This window comes from Cryptosporidium bovis, assembly GCF_009768925.1.
Source record: "Cryptosporidium bovis isolate 45015 chromosome Unknown contig_25, whole genome shotgun sequence".
NCBI lineage: Eukaryota > Apicomplexa > Conoidasida > Eucoccidiorida > Cryptosporidiidae > Cryptosporidium > Cryptosporidium bovis.
Genome location: NW_027125008.1, coordinates 319,934 through 346,286, shown reverse-complemented (window position 1 = coordinate 346,286; position 26,353 = coordinate 319,934). Strand labels below are relative to the sequence as shown.

At 32.1% G+C, this 26,353-nt stretch overlaps 12 protein-coding genes across 12 annotated transcripts; 7 read left to right on the top strand and 5 right to left on the bottom strand.

Annotated features, from left to right (window-relative positions):
• Nucleotides 1–32: 32 nt before the first annotated feature.
• On the top strand, nt 33–3,821 carry FG379_001702 (ATP-dependent RNA helicase ATP-dependent RNA helicase; the record flags this gene model as incomplete). Its single annotated transcript, XM_067327305.1, has 1 exon — nt 33–3,821. The coding sequence occupies one exon, from the start codon at nt 33–35 to the stop codon at nt 3,819–3,821; it is 3,789 nt and encodes a 1,262-aa protein (XP_067184736.1).
• A 219-nt stretch (nt 3,822–4,040) lies between these two features.
• Nucleotides 4,041–4,656, top strand: FG379_001701 (cyclin-dependent kinase regulatory subunit family; the record flags this gene model as incomplete). The annotated part of the gene is made up of 4 exons (XM_067327304.1): nt 4,041–4,108; nt 4,260–4,427; nt 4,483–4,538; nt 4,619–4,656. 4 exons carry the CDS (start codon nt 4,041–4,043, stop codon nt 4,654–4,656), a joined length of 330 nt encoding a protein of 109 aa, XP_067184735.1.
• Nucleotides 4,657–4,970: 314 nt separating this feature from the next.
• Nucleotides 4,971–6,488, top strand: FG379_001699 (uncharacterized protein; the record flags this gene model as incomplete). The annotated part of the gene is made up of 1 exon (XM_067327302.1): nt 4,971–6,488. The coding sequence occupies one exon, from the start codon at nt 4,971–4,973 to the stop codon at nt 6,486–6,488; it is 1,518 nt and encodes a 505-aa protein (XP_067184733.1).
• Nucleotides 6,489–6,982: 494 nt separating this feature from the next.
• On the top strand, nt 6,983–8,581 carry FG379_001698 (uncharacterized protein; the record flags this gene model as incomplete). Its single annotated transcript, XM_067327301.1, has 1 exon — nt 6,983–8,581. One exon carries the CDS (start codon nt 6,983–6,985, stop codon nt 8,579–8,581), a length of 1,599 nt encoding a protein of 532 aa, XP_067184732.1.
• Nucleotides 8,582–9,075: 494 nt separating this feature from the next.
• Nucleotides 9,076–10,785, top strand: FG379_001697 (uncharacterized protein; the record flags this gene model as incomplete). The annotated part of the gene is made up of 1 exon (XM_067327300.1): nt 9,076–10,785. The coding sequence occupies one exon, from the start codon at nt 9,076–9,078 to the stop codon at nt 10,783–10,785; it is 1,710 nt and encodes a 569-aa protein (XP_067184731.1).
• Nucleotides 10,786–11,618: 833 nt separating this feature from the next.
• Nucleotides 11,619–12,326, top strand: FG379_001696 (uncharacterized protein; the record flags this gene model as incomplete). Its single annotated transcript, XM_067327299.1, has 1 exon — nt 11,619–12,326. One exon carries the CDS (start codon nt 11,619–11,621, stop codon nt 12,324–12,326), a length of 708 nt encoding a protein of 235 aa, XP_067184730.1.
• A 74-nt stretch (nt 12,327–12,400) lies between these two features.
• On the bottom strand, nt 12,401–13,972 carry FG379_001695 (uncharacterized protein; the record flags this gene model as incomplete). Its single annotated transcript, XM_067327298.1, has 1 exon — nt 12,401–13,972. The coding sequence occupies one exon, from the start codon at nt 13,970–13,972 to the stop codon at nt 12,401–12,403; it is 1,572 nt and encodes a 523-aa protein (XP_067184729.1).
• A 602-nt stretch (nt 13,973–14,574) lies between these two features.
• Nucleotides 14,575–15,708, bottom strand: FG379_001694 (uncharacterized protein; the record flags this gene model as incomplete). The annotated part of the gene is made up of 1 exon (XM_067327297.1): nt 14,575–15,708. One exon carries the CDS (start codon nt 15,706–15,708, stop codon nt 14,575–14,577), a length of 1,134 nt encoding a protein of 377 aa, XP_067184728.1.
• Nucleotides 15,709–16,038: 330 nt separating this feature from the next.
• Nucleotides 16,039–19,086, bottom strand: FG379_001693 (formin 2 domain; the record flags this gene model as incomplete). The annotated part of the gene is made up of 1 exon (XM_067327296.1): nt 16,039–19,086. One exon carries the CDS (start codon nt 19,084–19,086, stop codon nt 16,039–16,041), a length of 3,048 nt encoding a protein of 1,015 aa, XP_067184727.1.
• Nucleotides 19,087–19,728: 642 nt separating this feature from the next.
• On the top strand, nt 19,729–22,335 carry FG379_001692 (Ser Thr kinase; the record flags this gene model as incomplete). The annotated part of the gene is made up of 1 exon (XM_067327295.1): nt 19,729–22,335. The coding sequence occupies one exon, from the start codon at nt 19,729–19,731 to the stop codon at nt 22,333–22,335; it is 2,607 nt and encodes an 868-aa protein (XP_067184726.1).
• Nucleotides 22,336–22,400: 65 nt separating this feature from the next.
• FG379_001691 (Ser Thr kinase) lies at nt 22,401–24,374 on the bottom strand (the record flags this gene model as incomplete). The annotated part of the gene is made up of 1 exon (XM_067327294.1): nt 22,401–24,374. The coding sequence occupies one exon, from the start codon at nt 24,372–24,374 to the stop codon at nt 22,401–22,403; it is 1,974 nt and encodes a 657-aa protein (XP_067184725.1).
• Nucleotides 24,375–24,616: 242 nt separating this feature from the next.
• FG379_001690 (uncharacterized protein) lies at nt 24,617–25,213 on the bottom strand (the record flags this gene model as incomplete). Its single annotated transcript, XM_067327293.1, has 1 exon — nt 24,617–25,213. The coding sequence occupies one exon, from the start codon at nt 25,211–25,213 to the stop codon at nt 24,617–24,619; it is 597 nt and encodes a 198-aa protein (XP_067184724.1).
• Between the last annotated feature and the right edge of the window lie 1,140 nt (nt 25,214–26,353).

Sequence of the window (26,353 nt, the reverse complement as noted above, 5' to 3'; positions counted from 1 at the left end):
ACAAATTATTATGAATGTTGGTGTAAGTACTAATGGACGCACTTATAGGTGAATTGTCTAAGGTAATAAAAAAAGCTCGAGTAGAGGAGAGTAAAAAAGAAGTAGATCCAGAAAATTTCCAGAACAATCCTCACATAAGGCAAGAAAAAATCCAAAAACATGATGGAAGTATGAGGGTTGAGCATATAATTTATGAATCTGGTACAAATTGTGTACATGAGTGTGTTCGTCCGTGTGGATATGTTGCACCAACAGATTCAAAGTTTAGAATACAATTTGATGAAAACGGTAGAAAGATCCCGGCAAGAGAATATTCTTTTAAGTTAGATAACTTTCAGTCTGTATCCATTGATTGTCTGGAAATCGGTGAAAGTGTTTTAATATCTGCACATACATCTGCAGGTAAAACATGTGTAGCTGAGTATGCTATAGCAATGGCTCTAAAAAGTAACCAAAGAGTTGTATACACATCCCCGATTAAGGCTCTGAGCAATCAGAAATATAGGGATTTAAGGACCTCATTTGGAGATGGTAATGTTGGTCTACTTACTGGAGATGTTACAGTAAATCCACTAGGATCGATTATGGTTATGACTACTGAAATTTTGAGGTCCATGCTATATAGAGGCAGTGAATTGGTAAGAGAAATAGCATGGGTAATATTTGATGAAATACACTATATGAGAGACAAAGAAAGGGGAGTTGTTTGGGAGGAGTCAATTATTTTGTTGCCAGATACTGTAAGATTAGTATTTTTGTCAGCAACTATTCCAAATCACTTGGAATTTGCAGAATGGATATGCAGAACAAAACACCAACCGTGTCATGTGGTTTATACGGATTATAGGCCCGTCCCCCTTCAACATTTTGTATTCCCTGCAGGTGGGAATGGAATATACCTTGTTGTTGATGAAAATAAGGTATTTAGACAAGACAACTATTCGAAAGCACTTTCTACACTTAAACTATCCACAGAGAATATGACTTCACAGAAGGAGACCAAGAAGAATTCAAGTAGGAATCAACAAAGAATTGACTTGGAAAGTATAATAGAAATGTGCCAAGAAAGAAGCTACTTACCAATTATCGTATTCTCATTCTCAAAGAAAGACTGTGAATTGAATGCACTCTCATTAAAAAATGTTGACTTATCTACTGAAGAGGAAAAGGAGAGTATTGAGTTTATTTTTAATAGCGCATTAGCTACATTGGCTGAGGAGGATAGGAAAATACCACAAGTAGTTGGTATGTTACCTTTGCTAAGAAGAGGAATAGGAATTCATCATGGAGGTCTGCTTCCTGTGGTCAAGGAAATTGTTGAACTCTTATTTGGTGAGTCGTTTATTAAGGTTTTGTTTTCAACAGAAACGTTTTCAATGGGAATTAACATGCCTGCAAAAACAGTAATTTTTACATCACTTAGAAAGTTTGATGGGAATGAGTACAGAATTATTAATTCAGGTGAGTTCATACAGATGAGTGGAAGAGCTGGAAGGAGAGGATTAGACGATAGAGGAATCACTATTACAATGATAGATGAATTAGCAGATCCATGGGCAATAAAGTCTATGCTTACAGGACAGCCATTAAGAATAGATAGCCAATTTTATATAGGATACAATATGCTATTAAACCTATTAAGACTTGAAGGGGCGGATCCTGAGTATATGATTAACCGTTCATTTTCTCAATTTTTAAAAAGGAAAAAAACAGTCTCACTAACCGAAGAAAAAGAAAGAATCAAGGAAATTATAGAAAAGTACTCTATTAAGAATCCACAATTGAAGATTGGTGATTTGAATGAAAATAAAATAAAAAAGAAAAAGGGTAGCTCAAACTCAATTAATAATGACCAACCAGCAGCAGTTGGAAATTTTACCGTAGTTAGTCGGAAGATCGAGGGAATAGACGACATTTATGATTCATTACAAGAGAGGTTGATTAGACCTGAGTTTCCAACTCTGAAAGATTTGTTATTTTCTTATTCATATTTCCTTTACTTGGCAGGATTTAATGTGACTTGTAATGATTTAAACTCGATAAACTTAAATGATTTTTACAAAAAATACAATTTGGCTTCAAATTTGCATGCAATTGCTATTCCTGGAATTCACGAGATAATTTTGGAGCAAAAGTCTATAAAGAAGGCAATAAATGAATTTACAAAGTTATTGAGCAATAAATTTAGTGTTAATCCAGACAAAGAAAATCACGAAGTTGATATTATTTTGAAGAGTATTGGTGACGAGAAAGAACTTGAAGAAAACCTTGCCTTAATAGGAAATTCTCTGTACGCAAACTTATGTGAACTTATTGAATTAAATAATTCAATTAAGAAATTTGTTATCAATTCAAAAATAATACATGGATTTTATTCACCTGGAAGATTAGTGTTTGTCAAGTTTCCATATATTAAACGCGAAGATATTATTAATTTTGAAAGAGATGAGATTTGTAACTATTTAGATGAAGCTAAAATGAATAAAGACAATTCGTTCTTTAATTATTTATTTTATCCAAACTCATTCTTTGGATTTGAGGAAAAACAGATTCTGAATTTCGGCTGGGGTGTCGTCCTTAGTAACCCAATATATAGAAGTAACAAGACAAGCACTGGTTTTGTACTTCAACCATTGAAAAGTGATGGACAGGATGTAAATGCTGACTGCGAAACTATTAATGATTTAGAAAACTACGATGAAACAAATCCGTATTATCTTAAAGTACTTTTAGACAAGAGAGCTTTGCCAAAATTCGTTTACAATGCCATTCTAAAGGAATTGGAAAGTATTGGTGATTCAATTAATGATAACTCCAATTATTTCATTTTAAACTGCTCAATATCAACAATATACGATATAAGTACTATTAGATTGAATATTCCAGAATTTAATAGTGCCCCCACAAATTCAAACACAACAATATTGAAGTCATTGGAAATATCTCTAATAAAAGTTGCTGATCATTTGAGAAACGAAAGAATTCCATTATTGGATTACTATGGGGATGATATAATTAACGTTGACACTGAAACTAAATGTTCGAATGTACGCTCTAAAATATACAAATATAGATCCATAAAGAAACAAATTGAGAACTCCGTTCTGGTAAATAATGCTCCTTCACTAACTTTGATTTTATTGTTCATATGCTCTCACAAAAGGCATCTTGAGAGAAGAGCTATGAGTATTTCCGGTGAGCTTCATTCTAATAAATATGATTCAATTATGCAAAGAGAACTGGATGGGATGAGAAGGGTATTAAAACGCCTTGACTATATTGATGAAGATGGGATTGTTCAGCTTAAAGGTAGGATCGCCTGTGAAATTTCATCTTCAGACGAACTATTAATTGCAGAACTGCTTTTCAATAACGTATTTTTCCAAGAGCTTAAAATTGAATATATTGTTGCAATCTTGTCGTCGCTGCTTTACGATGAGAAGTATCAAGAACCAAAACTCGAGGACCCAATTCTTTCAACGGGATATGAAAATATTATTGAGGTGGCCAAAATGATTGTAAATGTATCTACAGAATCTGGTTTAGACATTGATATTGAACAGTACTTAAGCAAATTTAGGCCACAAATAATGGCAGTCATCTTAAAGTGGTCAAAAGGTGAAAGTTTTGAATCTACTTTAGAGAACACAAGTCTTTATGAAGGAAGTGTGATTAGATGTTTGAGGAGGTTGGAAGAATTATTGAGGCAAGTTGCAAGTGCAACAAAATCCATAGGAAATGAGGATCTAGAAAGTAAACTCAAGGAGGGAATTTCGTTAATAAGAAGAGGAATCGTATTTACGCCAAGCCTGTACTTATAATAACTATTATTATATTATTATATATATTATGTTTAATTTAGGTTTCTGATTATTCCTTCATAACCTTTTTTCCTCATAATATTATTTATAAGAAACTATAGTTTTCAACCTTGGGCTCGACTTTTCGGGGTTCAATGTTCATAAAATTAGACGGAGCCGCTCAATTATATCATTGCTCCTAACAGTGAAAAAGTGTTTGGTTTTTCGTAATGATTTGTAATGATGGTGAACTACCCAGACGATATAATTTATTCCTCTAAATATGAAGATGATGTATATGAATATAGGTATGTGATTTTTGTCTTGAGTTGGGTTTGGTAACTTAAAATTTAATACTTCATGTTTGAAATGTGCGATTTCTGTATTGTAGACATGTTACACTACCTAAATCTGTAAGTTTGATGAAATCGGGTCTTCACATATATTTAATTTTGTGAGGTTATGTGAAAATGTTTTAATCAATCCTTTCATGAATTTGATAAGACAGATTACAAAAAAAGCGCAGGCAATCATACACTCCAAGCCCAATGGCCTACTTTCTGAACAAGAATGGAGAATGTTAGGCGTTCAGCAATCAAGAGGTTGGCAACACTACCTAGTTCACAAGTAGGTACATATTCACATTCAAAGTATAATTTTAAGACTAATTATTATTTAATAGACCTGAACCACATATTTTATTGTTTAGAAGACCTCTAGGAACAAATCCTCAGACGGGTAGGTCATAAATGATATATTAAACTTCTTCTTTGTATTAAAGATATCTAAACCAATAACTACACTTATTTATTCCAAAGGTTTGGTAGATGCATCTTGGCTAAACATGAAAAACTAACATAGAGTAGACAAACTTGACCTATTTTTTTCAGGAGAAATTTTGACCCAGCTTGATTTAATTTTAGTAATATTTCCTTTGTGAAATGGTGTAAATAGTTCATTAGTGTTTTATTAGGTATGATAAATAGATGACAGCTGTCTCTTTTTTCAATTTTCTTTTAGTTATTCTCATTGGCATCTGGTAGTCACAGTTTAAAAGAAAAAGGCGCCAAGCTCATTTTCTTTTTATTTTAAAATTGTGATACTCCATATAGACTAAAGGAATACCTTGCAGAATATACAAATTTTCAGCGACAGATGAGGTGCAAAATTATGGGGTTCATTTGGAGGTTGCTAATATATTTCTTGTTAACAATACAACTACTTAATTTTCAGACGGTTTATGGTTTTTATAGTGCAGTTGCATCTCCAAGTGCGAGTACAACAATAACAGCCTATTCGATAGGTTCATCGACAGTTACAATATATTACATGCTGACTCAGGCACGTAGGGGTCCATTGGGGAAAATATTGGCAGGGATATTTCTTCCAATACAGAAGAATAGAGAAGGAGATTACTATTTTGATATTGAGACTGATTATTGGGATGGAGACACATTAATGGTTGCATCCAGTTTGCTGTATTATTATAGCTTATCCGTGAACCCATATCTAAATGATAGGTATTCAATTTACTCAAGCAAAATACTTCCTAAGTTTCCGTGGGGCGAGGTTACATTGGAAGAGGATCCATTTGATGGGGTCAAGAAAATATATGATTACATCGTTTCACTCAAAGGCGGAATAGTTAGGGTATCACTAAATAATGTTGATATTTGGCAGCTGTACTTCTTAGCAGTAATAAAAGAATATTCTAAAGCCAGAAAAAAATTCAGTTTGAAGGAACAATTTGCAAAGTTAAGATGGAAAAAGAAGAACAAAGACAATTCACTTGAGACTATTGAAAACGAAAAAAATGGAAACAAGAACACCAATATTGATAATAATAATTCAATCAGAGATGTGAAAAGAAATATTGTCCAGGATAGAAATGTTAAGACTATCAATGAAACACTATTTAATGGTCAGAGATCTACTTTGGATGTCTACCTCCAAGTAAAGAAACTCGAGTCCTCGTCAGTAATAACTGATTTTGTAAATAAAAAGAAGCGTTGTACTGCGAGATTGACGGTGGTATGCAAGAACAAAACGAATTCAAAGGTCAAATACCTTTCCGTCCCGTGGATTCCAGGGGAGAGAAGCGCAATTGATGAATTGAAAGTAATTTACGAGTATACTAAAACACTAGATGATAATTCAATTAGTGAAATTTGTGAAAAAAATAAATTGAATAAGAGTCTTGCAAATTTTTCACTGGCTTTTATTCTATATCTCAGAGAAAGACAATTTGATAGCAACTATATTGACCTAATTAACTTCAAAATAGGTGGGTTTAGAAAATTAATGAATAAATTTTCTAAATTTGGGTCTTTTTTCTTTGATTTATTTGGGTTATCTCACAGAAAAAACGCAACCATTCTTGCTCAGTGGAAGAGGATACAAGAAGAACAGTGGAAGTTGAATCCATCAAAAACTATAGAATTTCTAATTATGGGTGCTCATATACAAGAACTTAGATCTGATAAGTACTCATCTACCGAGTGGTCAGAGTTCGATTTTGTTATTGGTTCAGTTGTCCATTTTTTTGTCATAATTCTCGGCGTTCCACTTTTATATGGCCAATACATAAGTAAAGTTAATAGAAGACATTATTTGGTTGACAGGGATGCTCAAGGCCTACAGAAATATAATGTTCCGAATCCCCATTCTGTTAAATACGAAATAGAATAAGCTACATTACCCTGTTCCATCTCTGGAAGTTAAATACTATCAAACTCAATTGCTCATTTTGGCAAATTATGAGAGTTTTCTACACAAAAAAATTATAAATTTGTAGTCACTCCATATATACATTCTTAAAATCTAGAGCTTCTATTTCTTTAAATAAGTGATTGGCGCCATGCTTCTGCATTACATGTTTTTGCATGCTTTATATCCAATTTCCGGGTAACTTTAACTAATGAATGTCGAATAACAAGTCATGTTTTTATTGGAATTGAAATATTCAAATATAACAAACAATTGGGGAATTATGTATTCTGGAATGATATTTTTGGTGGCATTTAAATTGTAACTTATTTTTTCTAGTATAAATTCTTTGTTTATAACTTATGCCGGTATGGAAACGTCTCTTGCATTATACTCGAAAATATAGATATTGTGTTATTCTAGATATTTCTATTTTATGCATTTTAGGAAATATAGATCATAATAATTAGAGACGAATGATGACTATCAGGTACTTTTATTTAAATATCTTCCTTGTATTACTTGAACTATCTGAATTCATTGTAGTGAGTAATGGATTCGAATCTTTAAGCGTTTCTACATCAATAGGTTTGATAGGTGGAACTGCGGTCTATTACATGTTAACACAGACTTATAGAGATACTCTAGGGGGAATTTTAGCAGGAAGAAGATGTCCAGTACTTGATAATGGGACAAAAGATAAATTGGTCTATATAGATACATATAAATGGGATGGAGAAACAAAAACAACTGTTTCAGGATTACTATATTATTTTTCAATATTAGTTACAGAATTTCCATTCACTCAATACAAAAAGGGTGGTAATTTTGAATTCCCCTGGGGTGATATAAACATTGATAGAGACCCATTAGAGGAGACTTTAAAAATAAGAGAGTACTTGGAATCTATTACTGGTGGTTTTATTAGACTAAATATAACTGAAATAGACAGTTGGAATTTATATCCTCTGGGAACAATAAGATTTATTTCTGAAAATAGGGAAAAAATGATAAATATTGTAGAGGAAGGGCTATCAAGGTCGTTTAACAAAGTAAAAAACTCCGTAGACAAGTCTTCAAAAAAGAAAAATAAAGGTAATGACAAAAATAAAGAGAAAAACTGCAATAATAGTCAACTCTCAGACATGATGAGTGTTCCGCACAGAAGAGCAATTAGCTCTATGTCTCCAATCCATGCTGATAAAAACAACCCCAAGGTTAGTTATACCTGCCCATCATGGGTTCCGAACGGCGATACATCTTGGGATGAACTTGTTTCTATATATAAATACTTAGAGCCGATATTCGAAGGAAAGAAGATATTAAACAAAATAAATGTAATATCAAAAAACAGTAATTTAGAAAGGTTTTCACTTTCACTTGTATTGTTTTGGAGGGAAAGGCAATATGATATTTCTTCCATCGACCCTGTAAACTATGATAGCAGTAATTTCAGAAAGTCACTTGGGATTGTTGAAAGATCATATGCTACAATTACTGATGTTGCATCCTTGGCACATGGAAAACATAATGGACCAAAAGTTGCGCCCTGGAAACTCATTCCAGATTCAATGTGGAAACACAACCCATATCAATCATTTGAAAGAGTTGTGTTCTCCGTTTACTCCGACGAAGTAAAAAAAATAAAATACAATTCTAAGAATTGGAATGTCTATGACTATTCAATAGGAGTTTTATTTCATACATTCTCAAGAGACATAGGACTCCCTCTTATCTATGGTCAGTACCAGGAAAAAGTATCGGATTTAAAAAAACTATATAGTAGAAACCCACTTATGATCCCTAAATACGAACTGAAAGGCAATGGGTATGAAGAGGTAAAGGGAAAAAAGGCAATAAAGAGGAAAGTTTCAGAGCCATCACAAAAAAAAGACTCAGGTGAAGCTCCATGTGAGGAAGCCGCTGAAAAATCTGGTTTGGTTGATAGTAAGAAACTGAAGCAGGAATCACCTGGAGATAGTGACGACTCAAGTACTGCAACAGTTGAGAATCAAGATGACTTAAACAGCAAAAAGACAAATCCAAATAAAAAAAAGAACAAAAAAAAAAAATAAGACAAATGCATATTTGCACTTTAGCCACCAGCTTTAGGCGGGAACATTGTAAGCCAATGCAAATAACTTTATTGAAATAACCTATTTGACAAAATAAATTTGCATAGAAAAGATGAGTGGTAGCATACATAATTTGTAATGAGGGGTAGTTAATTGAAATGTGGAGGGGGGAGGGGTGTATAAGGTACAAATGAATTAAAAATTGCATTAATGCAATAGAAATTTACTATTAATTTTAATAACAGTAATACAGGTAAAGTGGAGACAAATATATTATTAATTCTTTTTTGAATTACTAACTTTTTCTTTTAGAGACAAGAAAAAGAAGAAAGATGAGTTTTTGTTGACATTTTGAGTAATTTCAAACTTCAGAAAGAAAAGGTCACAAATGTTATTTTTTTGTTTAAAATAAGACAAGAAACTAAGAATAACATTATTGTTTATAAAAGTTCAGAACGAAGTGTAGCTAATTAATTCGGTATTGAAACAATAATATGAGAAAAAATATTGCATTATTTATACTCGCCATTGATTATTTAATTACAATTATATTTGGTGGATCTTTGGGCTCATTAGACATCTCCCTGATAGCAGGAGCAGGCGTAACCATTTTTGGTTCCTTACTGGGAACAATAGGTGAAAATATTTATTTGGCAATGACAACATTAAAAAGGGGAACTATTCCTCAGCTTTTGTCAAGTATTTATTATCCATTGAACCCCGAAGATCCAACTTACTCAAATGGGGTACCCGCAAGTACGAGTTTAGATTTAAGAGATACAGATGGTGAAACAATAACAATGGCATCAATAATGCTTTACTTTTTTTCTCTTTCAAGTTTAAGAAAATTTAATGGGGAACCAAAAGAATTGGATAGTCAACCAATATTTCCATGGGGACCTTTGTATTCATATCAACATCCGGTAGTAACTGTCTCACAAATAAGGTCTTGGTTAATTAGACAAGAGGGAAGAGTTATACATATACCATTGGAGAAAGTGGCACTTTACGATTTATATCCGTTGGCTGTAGTTAGAAAATATATAGAGATTAGGAGAAAAAGAAGAGGATATGAAGGAATAAATTCATTATCAGGATTCCAGAAAAGACATCGCTGCCCAAATCGAAACTTGAAGCCATTCATTAGGGATTTTTTCCAAGGTGTATGCTTTTCTAAGGAGAGGTGCAAGGGAATTGGTAACTCAAATGTTGTTTATTGTGAACCTGAATGGAAGATACATTCAGAATCTACTGAATTGCCACCAGAAGAGAATGAAAATGCAGTAAATTTAGAAAGAATTCCCTCCTCAATTGAATACATTGGCAATATTTACGAATACATTGAAACTCAAAAGTATGAACTTTCTACAGAGACTCTGGAAAAGTTATCTCCAAATTTGTTATTATCACAAGAGGGAATGTTTGGACTTGCTGTAATTTTATATGAAAGACAGCTCCAATATTTACTTGGGAATGTAGAAAGAGCAAATTTTAAAGAGCCAGGGATAAAAAAGTGGTTTAGAGAGTTGAGACAGAAAATATTCCGTTTCCTTGATTTTGGAAGAGTAACTTACGGAGGAGAGGGTAAGAAAAAACCAATGACAAGAGCTTCTTGGAAGCAATACCCAGACTCACTTTGGAAAAAGTCACCTCTGAAAACTTGGGTGCATTCTGTTGAAAAAACTAGATATTGTACATTAACTGGAATAAAGCACAATACAAGGAAGTGGAATGAGATGGATTATGTGATTGCAGCAATATATTATTACTTTATCAGGTGGCAGGGAATTCCGAGAGTATATGGGCAATTTGTAATTGAGAAAACTTATTTGGATAGACTTTCAAAAGTTTCTCAAAGACTAGTTAATTCAACTGTCGTTGAAACAAGTGAGCAATCAGAATTAACATTCACAACCACAAGAGAGCCTGATTACCAAGAAGAAGGCGATGATTCCATTGATCAAGATGAACTGTTTACTAGTACGAAACCTACAGGTATTTTTGTACCCTTGGACTACGCAAAAAAAAACGCTCTATGTAAAGCCGACGAAGATGAATACACAGACATTGACAAGGACTTCGGAGGCCAATCTAAAGATGAGGAGTGCGAAGAAAAGGGTACCGGAGAAGGGTGTAAAAATAAACTGTATGTTTACACAAATCCGGGTTCCAATGGTTTGGTGCAAAAAGTAGGAAGAGAATAAATAACCACAGATTTATGACTTTAAATGGAAAGTAAAGTCGAGCTCAGTATGGAGGAAATGAGAAAAGTATTAAAAATCTTTCGGCAAAGCCTGAAAAACATGTGAAAGAGTAGTAATTCTGAGAAAATTGCCCACATGCATATAATGTGGAAACATACATTTTATGTATGCCACTGATACTGTGCTCTTATCTTTTATTAACCGCTATACAACAATTCTTCACTTTGTTATTCTCATAAATATTTATAGTACTGATAGTTTTACGTAATTGTTTTTTCTCGATTGTTCTCAAATTAGAGTACTTGAAAATATTGAAATAAGGAACAAAATACCCGCTCTAATAAAGCGGTAAATATTCCGTTTCTACTTTTTCTAAGGGGCAGTGAAGAGAGTTGCAAATTGGAACTACTTGAGAGTAGGAGGAATCAACGAGCTAAATAGAATAGCAGATCGACATAGTTAATAGTTAAAAATCTCTCACTTTATCATAAAAATATAAGGAGGAATAGAACTTCGTTTTGGGCTCGTGTTCCCATCAAAATTGCTGTTTGTGACTTCAACGAAAAACTTTCCAACCCTTTTTCGTAACGAAGTTGGAGTAACTGTTTGGATGAGTCAAAGAAGCATAGTTTTCAGGAAGATTGTCTTCTCTGTTGGTATTTACTCGGAAGGATTTGCCTGAGTGAAACGGCTCAAAATAAAAGGCTAGCTTTCTTGGAAAACATAAATTTCTTGTTTTAGTTCAAGTATATACGTGGTAATTTGTGGTGAATAGAAATAAGACACACAACAAATCACTTGTTTTTTGGTGAATATATAGAAGCACAACAAAAATGTGTAGTGTTGGATCTCCAGGATTATACTCGGTGCCACCTTCAGAAAAATGCAGGAAGTTCGCGAGGCAACTAAAATTCCTACTGATAATTGAATTCATAACCTTGATAGTATTATTTGTATTGGTTCCAACTGGGGGTACAGTATGGGTTCTGTTACAAGTTTTTTCTATTATCCTAGCCTATATTTCGGTGAAGGATGCTAATGCATACAGACCGCCTATATTACAAATGTATATATTCATTTCTGCAATAGGGACTTTATTTTGCACTGTTTATTTTGCAGTTTCTCTATCTATAGCCAATACAGCCATGAGTACAGCGGCCTGCACTCTTTTTGCAGTAAACGCAATAGTCCTAGCAGCCTGCACGAGAGTTTCTTGGCAACTGTTTAAGGAGTTGATGTTGAGTTCCCCCTTGATAACAGGAACTACAGGAGCTTACATTTTCGGAGGTCATAACTCAGGGGTGGGAGTACCTGGTCGTTCAGGCAATGTTAATGGCCCCATAGAAATGGCAAATTCAAATAGAGCGAATTCAAACATGAACAATTCTGGTTTAAATAGTGCATCCGTGGGATTTGTTCCGTTCGGAGGGGAAGGATATAAACTCTCTGGTGGTAAGAGCATTGTTGAAAGCACCGACCAATCAACATGTACAACGCTGAATACAAGTGGAAATAAGGGTGAAATAAAGTCATTGGTTTAGTCTTACCTGACTTTGGTTTTATTTCTTTGTAACTTAATAGTTTAGACTTAAATTTAATATTATCTAATTACATTCTATTCCTCTCTTCCTGACATTAGTTCTTGTATCAGAAGGTTTTTTTCTTCTGGGTGAAGTGTCCGGTCTTCATTAATGTTCCATAATAACTCCTGTCTGTCCTCTTGATTTTTTAAGTCCTTATTAATGCCAGATTGTCTTTCAAGGGCATTTTCGAGGGTGGCAGTTATCTGTTTAGGAATTACAGTACTTGAGTTTAAATTGGAAATTAAACTGTTATTAATTTTATGTTTCGTAGAACTATTATTTTTGTCCGAAGTTAACTTTTCATGTAGCTGTGCCATGAATTTGTTTTGCTTTTCACAATTAAGCTTACTTTGTTTTAATTTTCCTTTGAATCTATTTGTATCTAGTCCACTCAAAATGTCACCTATTACTTTTTTAACGGAGTTTTTTGAAGAACTTTTTGAGTTGCCTTCATCTGTGTAATGTTTTTTTTCATTTATTGAATCTCCAATGGGTGAGAGGTCAAACAACTCAACACACCCGACTTTACTTTGTTCTTTTTTTTTGAAAGCTTTACCACAAAACTCTGTCTCAGTTTTGTTATTTACAGGTGTCAATCCCGTTTTCATATTTTCAACTTCAGTGATTACAGGGGTAATTAATGATAACCTTTTGTGTGATGAACCATTGTCTAAACCAGTCATTTTTATATTGGAATTATTATTTTTCGGTGTGGACAGGACCAAATTCTCAAAGAAGTTTACATTAGTTTCTTCCTTATATTTTTTCTCAATCAAGCTGTTTTTCACCTTAAAACTGGATATCCTCATTTTGTATGTGGGTAAGCTATCACCGTTCACTTTATTTTTAAGTTTTTTACTCTTATCTCCATTTAAAGAATTTTCTACAGCATCCGTTTCAATTTTCGAACGAGTTTTGTGCTTCCCTTTAGAACATGTTTCCACCCCATTACTATTATTTGTTAGTTCTTTATCTTGGTTTCTTTTTTTACTAGAAACATTCTCATTTCTCATTGTTTCATCTTCAGTTTTGTTGCTTTTCTCAAAATATTCAATACTATCTATATTACATGGGTTATTTGAGATCAGGTTATTATTTTTTGTACATATAATACGAACTAACTTTATTCCATGGTCAGAATTCTCTGAAGAAGCTCCGATGTGACTTTCTTTTTTCTTTCTCTTCTTTTCTTTGTTATCTTCTTGGTTGTCTTCATAACAAGAGTCAGTCAGCTTTGAGGAAATGTGAGCGACTCCTGATTTATTATTTAAACCAATACTATTCTCTTTCCTCGCATATGTTGATACTGAGTTGATAATATTCTGAAAAGACGGAACATAATTGTTGCTATTTTTTATTCTTATTTCTGATTTTGATTGCTTGCCTTTCTTCAAAGGTTTATCATCACCAATTTCAGGAGATGTTGCCTTGTTTTTTGGTTTACATGAACACAAAATATTTCTCCCATTTTTATACTCTAAACCAGACTCTTGTTTTGATGGTTTGTTGCTAGAATTATTTATTGTATTCCCACCATTTATTACTATTAATGAATTCGTTTTTCTGTTTTCCTCCCTTAATTTGTTTATTGTCGAAAGAAACATCAAAATTATTTTGGATCAATGAATTTACTCATTACAGTCTGAACTGTAGTTTACTTCAAAATACAGTCATTAAATAAAGACATTTACCTTTTGTCTGTTTATTTCCTTATTTCTGTAATATTTCATACATTAGCATTGCAAAGGAAAAAATTTACAAGCTTGTGGGCAAACATACCCGCCTTTTCAATTATTAGACCTATTAGCATAAAATTTTGTGTGTAAATAATTATTTGCATGTAAATAATTATTGGTCTGTAAAATCAACTTTCTTTTCTAAGGATGAAATAACAGAACAAAATTAATAATTAGAATTTTTAAATCTATATACTGTTCTCTTGATAATTAAAGTGTGGCCCGACCAGTATATACATTTTATATCGGCTAGTAGGAAACATCTTCACTTTTTGTCTATATATGCTAAAAAAAATTATCTTCAAATAACAAATTCAAATAAATGCTTTTATGGATAACGTATTTCATTTGTTTTCATTAAGACTTTTTATTATTTAAATGAAGTGAAACGAGTAAATAAAAGTTTACATTTAATTGCTTAAATTCCTGAAATGTTATTCTAGAATAGTTTCAAAGTTGTAAAACGGATTCTACATGAAATCATCGTTGCTATCAGACTCATCCAGGGAATCTATGTAATATATATCATCCTCATTACTTTCTTTTGAATCTGAAATCCTAGACCCTGGAGGAAAAACTACTTTGTTAATAGAGTCATAAGTTAATGTTTTTTTTGACTGAGAAGAAATCCAGTCTTCAATGGATTTATATCCCAATAATTCTGGTCTAAAGTTTTTTACATTCAGCCTCGTCAAGTGTAGATTTATATCAGATAATTTAATTCCATCTTTCTTTTCGTTAATTGTTACCTTCGAGAACATCTTTTCTAAAACTTTTACCATAACTGCTCTCCTTTTGCTAATTTTTTCATGCTCTTCATCGATACCAACATTTCCATTTTCCTCTGAACTACTGCTACATTCACTTTGTTTATCTATTCTATTGCCTTCTTCATGATCTTCTAGATCAGAGTCTTCATGTATATTTAAATCAATGTTATTTTTTCTAGATATGTCATTTCTCGCGCAAAAAGCAGCCCATGAATTTTCACCCGGACGAATATTCCTTCTGTGGTCAATTTTTTTGTTTTGATTTCTAAATTTTTTTTTCCCAGTTCCACCTGCTTCAGAAAAGTTAATTTCTGGTGGAGTTGTTTTGTTTATTTCTTCAGTGCAAGCGGCCTTTATAAATACATTCAATTCATTATTTTTCACAGAATTACAAATAGCATTCTTTTTGGAATCTTCAGATAACGAATTAAGCTTAGATTTTTGGTCAGCGGTAAAAATAAATAGTCTTGTTACAAGATCTTCCTTATTTCCCTTTGAATTAATTCCCCTAAGTTTACATTCAGATTCTAACTCTGACTTACTTAAACTGTTCCACTGTCTTTCTTCAAATAAAAAAATCTTGTTGTCGCCGTTACTTTCTGAATTATTGTCTGCTGCTGCTTTTTCATCTTTTTTTGGTTTTGAATCTCCATTGTGTCTACATTCAAACTCTTCGATATCTTTTTGATGTCTTTCGAGAGTTTGTGATAATTTTTTTTGGAGTTGCTCTTTCAATATCCCTTTTTTTGACTTTATTTCTTTTTCTATTGATTTAATTTCCTCTTTATGCTTTTGGATTAAACGACTCCTTTCCTGATGGTAACTGTTATTCATAATTTGAAATAATTTGGTGGTCAAACAAATTATAATAATTTAAAACAGTAATAACGGTCTCAAACTGGTTGTTCTGTTTTTTCATTAGTTTCGGAGTGCGAGTATACATTCATATTAGGCAAAATCGAAGTACTTGCCGCCGAACATGTTCTAAAAGTGAGTTTCCAGAAGAGGTGATATAAATTCAGAGTGAAAATAATGGGATGATCTCAGGACAGTAAAATGTCATAATGAATAAGAGAATGAAAATAGATATAAGAGGTTCATTATGTTGTTTTTTATTTGCGTATTTTATAAATAACTTTTTTTGATGCATCTGTAGATGAAATATTAACATTTATTGTTCTTAGGAGGAGGTGGTCTACTTGGTAGCTGAGAAGCATTACTGTTTATATTATTATCAGATGCTCTAATTATAATTATACTTCCAGTTTCACTCTTTCTGACGTTTCTAAAATTTGAAGAAAGAGGTTCTCTAAGATGAGCCTTTTTAGGCTGGAAATTGTCACAAATATCTTGTTTTTGTTTTAGATTATCGTGTTCAGTGGAATTAGAACAACTACTGTTATCTGATATCTGTGGGATATTCAAAAGAGATATACTTGGGGTATTGTTTACAAGTGGAGTTGAGTTGCTAGAACTGTTACTAGTTGAATTAGTTAATGAATAAGAACTAGAGTTGTAATCCTTGCCATTGGAAAAGATAGCGCTTGAATCAACAAGTAATTGAGAAAATTTCATGGGTTTGTCCCTTATTTCTTTACAGCACGATGAGAATTGTAATAAAAAAACATTCATGGTTTCAAAAAAAGGTTGAATAATTGAGCTTTTGTTTCCTTCTGGCAAATTCTGACCAAAATATAAGGCTGTGTCCACAACCTTCTCAACAATCCTATGATATCCTTCGATCAGAGCATCTAAACGCCTCGAATAAGATTCAAACAGATATTCAACTCTTTCATTTGAAAACTTTGATTTCTCGATCTCAAGAATGGCTAGTTCTTTCCTCATGTCATTTATACATGCAAACAGGGCTTCAATTGATATTTTAGATGCTTCAGATACAGCATGTAGATCATTTGAAAGTTGGTTTAGGTTAAGTTTTGGATTTGTAAATGTTAAATTTGCTATAATATAATGTAAAGCATTAAATGATGAGTCTATTGTTGTTTTAAACTCGACCAATCTCAATAGCGATTGTATAGAAAATCCCTTTGTTTCGAGAAGAGACCAATTGATAGAACCGTTATTAACTGTATGAGAAATAGGTGATATACCATTAGATACACCTGATAGGTGTATCCCATGATTGACGTAGTTTCCGAGTAACAAAAATGCCTTTAGTATTAACTTCAATTTGTTTGAATTTCTCATTTGCATTGAGGCAGAATATAGAGTATTCAGATTTTTTTGAATATCAAATTCTGAAGAATCCAGGATGTGCTCAAATTTAAGAAATCTAAGCCTTGTCATAGGATTTGATATGTGGGAGAATCGGCTTAAAAAATGTTCAAGTTGATGTAACTCGTTACCTTTGTTGTTTTTTATCTTTTCTAACTCCAATTCTGTGGGCAAAACTTGTTCTATTCTCTCGTAGTCTTCTAATGTCAAACTGGAGATATTAAATGATTTTAACACTTCAATGATATAGTCAGTTGGAACGGAAAGTCTTGACAAAACTATCGCCATATTTTGAGCCCTTTTTTGAGATAAAAACGTTAGCGGTAGCTGTTTTTGATAATTAATGATACTAGGACCATTTTGATCAACTTTTAATAACTTGTTATCGTTCTTTAAGCTTTGTGGTTTATTGTTAGAGTTCTCTCCAAGAGTTTCATTTGCATCCTCTATATCTCTGAATTTTGAAGACTTGTAATTTATTATCCATTTTTGATCTTGATTTTTGTTTGAACTTGTAGACTGGAGTTTTTTGTTTCTAGAATGGGATGACATACTTGAGTCACTATTGCGGTTTAAAGTTGTGCTAGGTCCAGAAGAACCAAGTATATTGTTGGATGACCTAGTAAAAACCCTCAACAAGGTTTCCATGTGAACGAGAGAATTGGCCATATGAAAATCTGAAATAGTGTTTGGAGAGACAGAATTAGATACTGGGGACGTTTCTGTATTAACAGCAATTTCACTGGTCAAACAAATATCTCCAGTATAAGAGTTAGAAATAGATAAGGACTCGAGATTGCACATTTCACCTACTTGACTAGACAGTGGAGAAGATTGAGATTCCAACGAAGTATACAATATTTCCCTGAAAATTGTTTTCTGAGCAGTTTCCTCACTTAAAGGTTTCCAGTGAATTCTTCTACCTAGAGGAAGAATTTTTTTTTTCTGAGCAGAATTAATTCCCAATGCACTTCCTTTTACAGCACCTTTAGGTAAAGATTTGGGTCTCGGTACAGATTTCATGTGCGCTGGCAAGGGAGGTGCTTTTGCCTTTAATATGGCAGAAATAGGTGTTGAAATAGAACTTGGGGTATCTAGAAGTTGCCCTTTTTCAGAAATACTGGAATTATTCAAACAACTTTTACCTTTTCTGTAGTTTATTGGAGTTTTTAAATCACAAGAATTCTCCATTTCCATTTGTTGTTCAACTAACTTATTAATTAGGTTTTCACTGCAAATGGATAATTTATCAGAAGAAATAGAACGCTTATTCAGTAGGTTATTAAGTTTTTCAGTATTTTCCGTCTGCATGTTGTGCTTTTTATCTATTCCAACTTTATCATCTTCATTTCTTGTCCATCCTATAACTGAATACAAAATTAAGTCAATTTTAAAATTCCTTGAAGGTACAAAACTATCTGGTATTGATAATATAACCTCTTCTCTTGTAATATTTATGATGTCATTTGAACTCCTACTTGTAACCAAGGAATATATATTCAAATTAGACTTCTTATCTTGGATTCTAAGTATCATATCACCTTGAAAAATCAAATAGGTTGGCTCTCCGTTATCCGAGTTTCTAGTAAAGTCAATTACAAAAGATGAACAAATACTACTTCCGCATTCGTTACAATCTGTTTTTTTTGAGGATGAAATGAGGCAATAAAAAGAAGAGCCATTCAATATGAGAGTGTGTCTTGGTATTCTGCACTTTCTTCTGTTCTGTATATTTGATAGTATATATTCTTTAAAATTACCGGATTTTCGAGTTGTAAAGAGTTCAATGATTAAGGTTTCAATACCACAAGGAATATGATCTAAAATTGCTATTTTAAGTCTTTTTGGACGGTAAAATGTTGCAAGTGAAGTTGTGCAGTATATTGAATGTTCCTCAGATAACTTTGTATCTAGTTCATTTTCACTAATTTCAGATCCTGGATTTTTAAATATTCTATTTACAAAGTTTGAAATCATTTTTAACCTTCTCTTCAGCCCAATAAAATTAAATTAATTACTCAAAATTAAGAAAATTATTTATTTAAATAGTTTAATTAAGAAGCAGGACTAAAAGTTGTAACCAGGATTGTTTTGTTTCTGGATAATTAACTTATCAAGCTAACATTATAGCAATAATACACTACAAATTCATAGACTCGTTCTTGAAATTATGTAACTTTTAATTATTTACTTTGTAAAATAGTTATTATCCATATAAATATTACTCTATTCTCACTCTTTAATATTAGTTTAATGAAATTTTAGTAATAACCGGTACTCACCAAATACCGGTTCTATTTATTGATGTATTTTAGTAAATTGTAAAGATCTAAGTAACATCTTTCCCGCCTTTTTTCCCACATTCAAAAAAAGTAATCCAAATCACAATAAGTAAATAAATTTAGTCATAAAGGATAGATTGGGTCAGCAATTAATTCTAAACTGATGATATTTTTCATATTTTAATTTTTATAATTTGTTCTCTGCAATATATACCGGCATACATTCTCTTTGGTTTTAATTAGAATATTCAAGAGGAATATATCAGAAACTGCAGGAGATTTTACAGATAATTCATAATTATTTATTGGAAATTTTTATTTGATTGGATACTTATGGATGTTTTCATTAATTTCGAAGTTATTTAACGATTTGCCAAGTAACTTTGGGTATACAATAGGGGAAAGAGTAGAAGGAGAGGATTATAGTATATGGACACACTACAGAGGTTTTAAAAAGAATAGGCCGGAACAATCTTGCAGTATTTTTGTATTTGACAAGTCGAATAATCCCAACACAGGATTTTTGGGATTTTTGCCCGTAGATGTTGCTAGAAAAATAGCAAAAAATCAGTTTCGGATATGTAAGAGTTTAATTCATCCATGTATTTTAAAAATATACGACACTTTAGAAGTTCCAAATTCCTACTATATAATAACTGAGCCATGCGTATCTTTATACAACTTAGCAGTTAATTCTTCATTTACATTTGAAGTTTTCTTAAATGATTCAAAAGAGTTGAATTATAATATTTTATTTCCAATTGACTGTATTTCTGGCCTTTATGAAGTGACAAATGCTGTGAAATTCCTGCATGATGACGCAAAACTTTTGCATGGTAATATAAATCCATTTAATATTTATGTGAATTATGAAGGTTCATGGAAGTTGGGTGGATTTGAAAATGCGACTCCTTTAAGTGAAGTGAGCAATAATTACATTGATGATATATCCAGACAGAGCACTTCAAGTAATATAATGGGCTGGAAGTTCTCAAGGTTTAACCCAAAAAACCCAAAAAATATAGATTTATGGAACTTGGGTTGTTTAATATATTGGTCTTTCAAAGTTTCCACGAAACTGAATTTTGTTTTTGATAGCGGCGGAAGGTTGTGTGAACAATCTGACTTTGAAAAGAGAAAAAGATCAATTGATTCAATTGAACTACCTTATTGCAATGATAGAGTCCTGACTTTAGAGAACAATATAACTCCTCATTGGTTGTATGATTGGCTAAGTGATTTGCTTTCCTGTTTAAACACGGACAAGGATGTCAATATTGAAAATGGATTGGTTTTGATGAGGAACAACTCTCCATTTGTGGAATTCATGAATCAAATAAATAACTTTATATTAAAATCTCCTGATGATAAAAAAATTTTTTGTATTCAATATTTGCCAAATCTTATTACAAGTATTAAAGTTCATTGTGTATATACAACTAACTTGATAATTATACAAAGGATTCTCGATAGAATTCTAGTAAACTTTTCTCAGTGTGCTCCAACAGTGTTTCCACTTATATTAACTTTGATGGAATCTTATTCTCCATTGAATTGCCCAAAGTTCCTTTTAAATGCATTTCAAAATACTCTGAAGTTTCTTATGAATCAGAATGATAGGTCAATAAGATATACCTTACTGAAAAACATTTCAAAGTACGAAAAATTTCTGACAAAAGATATATTCCAGGACTGTATTGATTCCATATTAATGGGATTTCAAGATACAGCAAACCTAATTAGAGAAGCTACTCTTCAAAGTATGATATTTATCATTCCATTGCTTCTGAAGGAACACGAGCTAACGGGAATGCGTGGAAGTGATCAAAACTCAAGAAATAATACAAAAAATATAGTTTCTAGCGATTTTATTTATTCAATAAAGGAGGGGATTAAGAGCAGCGCTGCCATTTTCAACGCTTTGGGTTCAAATAATAACTCTCAAGTTGTAGTAGATAAACTCGTTTGTTCAATGTTTAATCTTTCAAAAGATCCTGAGGTTATTATCAGGAGCAACACTGTAATTTGCTTTGCAAAACTAATGAATATTCTACCGGAGCAATATTATCAAACTATACTGAACAGAATATATATTCAGATGTTAAAAGATCCGTTTCCTATATGTAGAAAAGCTGTAATTCAAGCATTTATTTCAACAATAAATTTTTATCCACCTTCTGTAATAACACAGCAGATACTTCCGAATGTTTCGATATATGGGTTTATTGAAGGGCAACCTGAGATTATGGAGATATCACTGCTTCTAATTAAAAATATTACGAATATCTTAGCTCCTTACGTCCAAGAACAAACGAAGCTAAGAGAGGAGCAAGAAAAATTGAAGGATAGCGAGGAAAAACATATATCACAATCATCTGATACTCAAGGTAACCCTATATCACGGGAAAATATTATTTACCCGAGAAACATTGCTGGTAGCAATAATATTAAAAATGGAGTAGATTTATGTAGATATACACCCAGGAAAAGATCAGAAGATAAAAGAGAATCAAATTTTGACGATCTTAGTGACTTAAATAAAGGTACTTCAGCCAATGAGGGAGGAATGAGTGATGGAAGTTGGAATGATTTCGATAGCAATATTTTTGACTTGAGCTTCTCTAGAGATAATACTTTGAGAAACCTGGAATACAATGAAAAGAATAAAGAAGATGATAAGTTATTCGTAACAAATGGTGTTAAAAATCAAACTCGACCACAAACAAATAAAGATTTTGCAAATTCTGGTTCACAAAGAGATTTCAAGATAGAAACAATAAATGGTTTTCAATTTGCGACGAATGAAGTAAGGAAAATCAGTATAAAGGACAATAAGACCACAACAGATAATACTTCAACAATATTGGACGATAAGTCAAAGGGGAGAAAAATTTCAACTAAACTTGATTTAAATAGTGACGATTTCTGGAAAGAATTCGAATAGGGTATAGACTCCCAAAATACGTTTAATAACATTTTAGTATTTTAAAGAACAAAAAATGAATTATATTATTGACCAAAGAATGATATGAGGTTTTCCTCGATTTCTAAAATGCTAGTGCTGTGCAATTGCTCGAATATACTAGCTAGTTGTTTGAAGCTAGGTCTTTTGTGAACGTTTTTTTCCCATGTTTTGCAGATTATTACCTTCAGAGTAGACGGGATATCTTTAGGAAGATTAGGGCGTCTATTGCCATACCCAACCGAGGCTATGATATGATTGACTGCTAATTCCTCATTTGGGATTTTCTTTGTGAGCATTTCCCAAAGAATCGTCCCAAAACTGTATACATCCGCTGATTTTGTAAATCCTTCTCCTCTAAGTATCTCTGGAGCCATCCAATGATGTGTTCCAATGCAACCGAGCATTTTTCTGGTTTCTAATGGTGACTCCATTAAGGTCGAGAGCCCAAAATCTCCGATTTTCACATCGTAATTATTTGACAAAAGGATATTGCTGCTTTTCAGGTCACAATGTAGGACTCCATTTTCGTGCAAATAAGCCATTCCATAACATATTTCACGTGAAATTTTTATTAGCTGTGTTGAGGTTAAAATTTCATTTTTTATATGGAGAAGGTCAAATAGGGAACCACAAGGTACTAATTCAGTTACTAAGCAATACAATGGAGATAATACAACACCTAGGAATAGAGTCACATTTGGATGACGAATTCTTGAGACTATTGTTAATTCAGAGTAAAATTCTCTTGCTAATGTTGATTTATCCCTTCTTCTGAAAGCTTTAACAGCTACCATTATTCCCTTTGTTGTCCAAAATGCTTTATACACTTTTCCATATCCACCTTCTCCAATTCTACATTTTAAATTTAATTCATTTGCAGGTATTTCAAAGCTTTTTAAGTACTCGTCATCTATCAATCTTTGGGGGGTGAATGTTTGTTTTCTTATACAACGTAGCCTAAGTTTTAATAAAAGAGTAAAAGACATATGCAAATATCTAATATGAGATATTTCACTTATTCCAATTCCTTTTAGATCATCAATAGAAATATAAGGTAGGGTTGAACCGTCAAGTTCATTCATAATAAAGATTTCTACATACTCCGGAAGACCAATACATTTGATAAAATATGCAAGCTGATAGACATTCCATTCTAAGCAATTTTCTGCAGAATTTCCAGAGTTAAAAAACCTTACTTCTTTGTCTTCTATTTGTCTGGATAAATCCTGAGGTATTTTTTCTTTTTTTACCTTTGTGGAGTAGCAACCATTTATGAAATTTATTCTTTTTCCATAAGGCTCTTCCAATTTTCCTGACCAATCTTTTTTTACAATGCTGAAACTGAATCGATCTTCAAAGTCATATATTGAAACATAAGATTCACTTTCTATTTGTGAAAGATCATTCCTTACTTTATCAAATGATAATCTCTCGAAAATTTTGCGACTTTGTTCAATTAACTTAATACTTTCCGCCCTCATTTTAAAATCACTTCTTACCTCATTAATTTGGAAAAAAAAACTCAAAAAATCTTTCTTCCAGCCTTCGAAAAGCAATTTTCTTTCGATTAACTCCCCTTCAGACCATTTACTTGAGTAAAGTAAACCGCTATGGTGAAAAATAACCCCATTTCCGTCACATTCATTATTGCTAAATTGCCCAACATATTTTATCGTGCTTCCGATTGTTTGCATCCCAAAACCATTCCTTTCGTTATCTTTCCATAAACCTTCAAATTTTTGTCCAGTATACTTTAGGAATACTCCCCAACCGTTTCTTTTTGACATTTTCCATTCTCCAGCATATGCATCACTATTTGAATACAAAAAAACATCAAAAGCCCGATCATGTTCGTTTTCAATACTATATATGTTGTTCCCTTCCTCTATTAAACTCCCACAAAACAAATCATAGTTCGTAACCACTTTTTCAATTTCTTTATTACTTACATATAACCTTTCTTCATCTTTGTGCTCCTTCCAGAATAATTCTTCTACCAAGCTTAGGAACCTCTTCATTACCTAATGCAATCGTAAATACACTAATTTCCATCTTACAAAGATGAGTTAACTCAGAATGTTATGTAATAAAGAAAAATAAGGTAGGAAAACGCAAATATATTGAAATTATTTAAATATCAAATAATAATTGAAAAAAAAAAAACCCACATTCATGCATAAATGCAATGGCGGTGGTTTTTTGTAGCGCAAAATTTAGTATTAGAACGGATTTGGATAAGTAAAATGTATAACTCCTAAAATTATTTTGTTGAATATTGCGGCTTTAAGTACCAAATATGACGCCTCCCACCTCTACCCGTTTGCATTGCTATTTCATCTATTATTCTTTTGAGAATGTGCTTGGGTTTCAGTGTTTTCTCTTCAATTTCTTTCATAGAGACCCCATCTGAACCTTTCTCTTCAAATATTCTGAAAATTTTTTCTTTTAAGGCTTCTAACGTGTTTCCAGTAGTACTTGGAGTTGTAAAAAGAGCTCTATCATTTGAGCTATTTGTATTTTGTGTACTGGGTGTACTTGTATTTATATTTACTTGCCTTTTTTTGAGTACAGAACCATTTGGCTCTCTAAAATCATCAGCGCTCCGGTCATAATAAATAAATGGCTGTGAGTTAGATTCATAAATTGAACCCACAATTCTCTTTTTATCCTCAACAGTAGCAGATTTTTTTGTTCCCTGTTCTATTTTTTTTCTTAAATCATCATCGATAAGGCCTCCGCACCTTGTAATATTTCGTATATTGGAGGGATACATTGATACTACGTTCTTATTATCTTGATTTTCCAAGAACAAAAACCCACTCTTATCGTCCTTTAGGGAGTCAATAGTTTTTTTCATTTGTTTGGATTCTGAAAAGGTGTGATTAAGTAAATCCCATTTTCTCTATAAGACGAAGTTAAATCAATGAAGGTAAATTGAAATTATAGAACGAAGGAGAATATAATATTAGCAACAAGTTATCACCTTCAAACACTTTTCTAAACTAGATTAAGTCCTTATTTTTTAGTCTTACCTCTCCATTCTCATCATACCTAAGCATTCCTATCTGCTCTCCAGGTTCTATGCCTTTTATTTTTTCCATAATTGAGGCAGGCAACTAATATAAGAAATGAATTAAAAACGTAGTATTTTTATGCAAGTAAATATAACAAAACTTACCTTTAAGATTGTTTGATTTTCAAAGCGCAAAGATAACTCCATCTTTCCTTATTTAATTCCCCATAAAATATTTGTTAATATTTTTAGTTAGTTAATTGTTATAATCACGGTTTTAATATCTTAATAATTCAATAAATTCATCATATATAGAATAGTACTATTTATATGTTATATATTTAAGTACAAAAAATGACAGAATTTCCTCTTCTTTCGCCTTTTTACTTTGTTTCGTTTTCTTATTTCACTTAATGATCTTTATAGGTTATTGCATTACCCGCCAAGTTCAATGTGAAATTTAATGTAAATTACATTTACACTAAAACTTGCGTGTTTTATGAGCTGATTATTTTATATTACATTAATGTATAATTTGATCATCAGTATATGTTACTCCCTGGTGTTAATATCGATTTATTTTGTGTTTATATCTGTTTTTTTTGTCATTTAAATACCAACATTTCATCTGATAAGGGTAACAATTAAAAACAAATCCTTATTAATGACGAATATAGCCATTATATCTATAGCTTCAGTTGTTTTTTTGTGAGCATTTAATTGTTAGATATAATATTTCACTGTTTACGAATAAACTAAAATTATAAAATATAGATTTGAAGATACTATCTGAGTAAATCAGGAGTATTTAGTAATTAATACAAATGCTATACTTAACATATCAACATTGTTCTGCTACACAATCTCTAAATTTAGTTTTATCAATGATATTTGCAATTATATTCCAACATATCGTACAATTTTCGATGATAATTTAGATAAAAAATAAAGCAATTTATAAATGAAAATAATGTATTTGTTTAC